The 1,169-nt window shown below is 55.0% G+C and overlaps 1 protein-coding gene across 1 annotated transcript in view; it reads right to left on the bottom strand.

The window, feature by feature from the left end:
* Positions 1-809: 809 nt before the first annotated feature.
* FAM83C (family with sequence similarity 83, member C) overlaps positions 810-1,169 on the bottom strand; it is a 26,850-nt gene continuing 26,490 nt past the window's right edge. The window contains exon 5 of the mRNA XM_010135146.1: positions 810-1,169. Coding sequence (XP_010133448.1) covers positions 810-1,169 — 360 coding nt within the window.

Below are 1,169 nucleotides of genomic sequence, written 5' to 3'. Positions count from 1 at the left end.
CATCACCAGCACCACCTTCTTGCTGACGCTATTTGCGTCCTCGGCCCCCAGCTGCAGACGTGCCACCCAGGATCCAGGTGCCAGCCCACCGCCGCGGCATGCCACCCATGAAGAGGGTCCACCCGCCTCCAGGCATGACCTGGGCCAGCTGCCGCCTCTGCTCAGAGACGACCCTTGTGGTGATCCCACCCTGGGCAGACACCGCTGACACACCAGCATCAATCGGATGCAGATGCCAACCACGCGCCCAGGCACACCACCCCTACCCTCCTGGCATGGCACAGCTTACGCAGAGGGCCCTGGCCCAGCTCGAGGTGCTCACCTCCCCGCCAGGGACCCAGCACAGCTCCTTCCAGCAGAACAGCTCCTTTATTTTTAGCAGGGTCACCTGCCCTCAGCTGGCTCCTTTTCAGCACGTGGACACAGGGAGAGGAGTCACACCGTACTGAGGGAACCTGGGCTCACCCTGAAGACCTTGGTGGCCACACGGTTTCCGGCAGTAGCAATGGTTTTGCTGTTAGTTTTGGGGGAAATGGATCCTTCCCAGGGAGTAAAAAGAACATAGAAGTGTGGATTGTGTGCATGTGGTTTTCTCTCTCCTACCATAATCTTCTAAATGATAATTTGAACTGTATTTGCTCATCTCACCTGAATCAACCATCTGCACATATTAGAAACAGCACAGACACTTTTTCATAGCAACAAGACTGATTTGCCACCCATATTTCGATTTCAAGCCCCAGATATGATGACTGGTGGGGAAAAGCAACTGCTTGAAAACCAGACCAAAGGACAGCGTGAGGCATAGGTCAGAGTTCGAACCGACTGTGTATGTGCTTAGTTTTTAACTTGTTGTACTTTGTGATCAGATCCAGCTTGCTGTGTCCCAGAGTCAATCTTTTCTCAGCCCCGTACGCGCTGTTCTTCTCCAGCAGCATGTCCTCGGGGAGTTTCTCGTAGCAAGGAACTACAGGCTTTTTGTCCCGTCTCGCCTGGCTGAATGGGGATAGCGGGTCTGGTTTTCCTTGTCCAGGACTCTGTCTTTTCTCCATCCCATAAAAAGCGTTGTCACTCTCTGCTGTCAGTTCCCTGCACGCCGCAGCAGGCCCTTTCTGCTTCGTGCTCGGCCCGTTGCTACTGGTGCCCCCGGACAGGGGCTGCAGCGGCTG

Source organism: Buceros rhinoceros, unplaced genomic scaffold (genome assembly GCF_000710305.1).
Source record: "Buceros rhinoceros silvestris isolate BGI_N320 unplaced genomic scaffold, ASM71030v1 scaffold21054, whole genome shotgun sequence".
In the NCBI taxonomy this organism is placed as follows: Eukaryota; Metazoa; Chordata; class Aves; order Bucerotiformes; family Bucerotidae; genus Buceros; species Buceros rhinoceros.
This window is presented reverse-complemented; position numbering and strand designations above follow the sequence as displayed.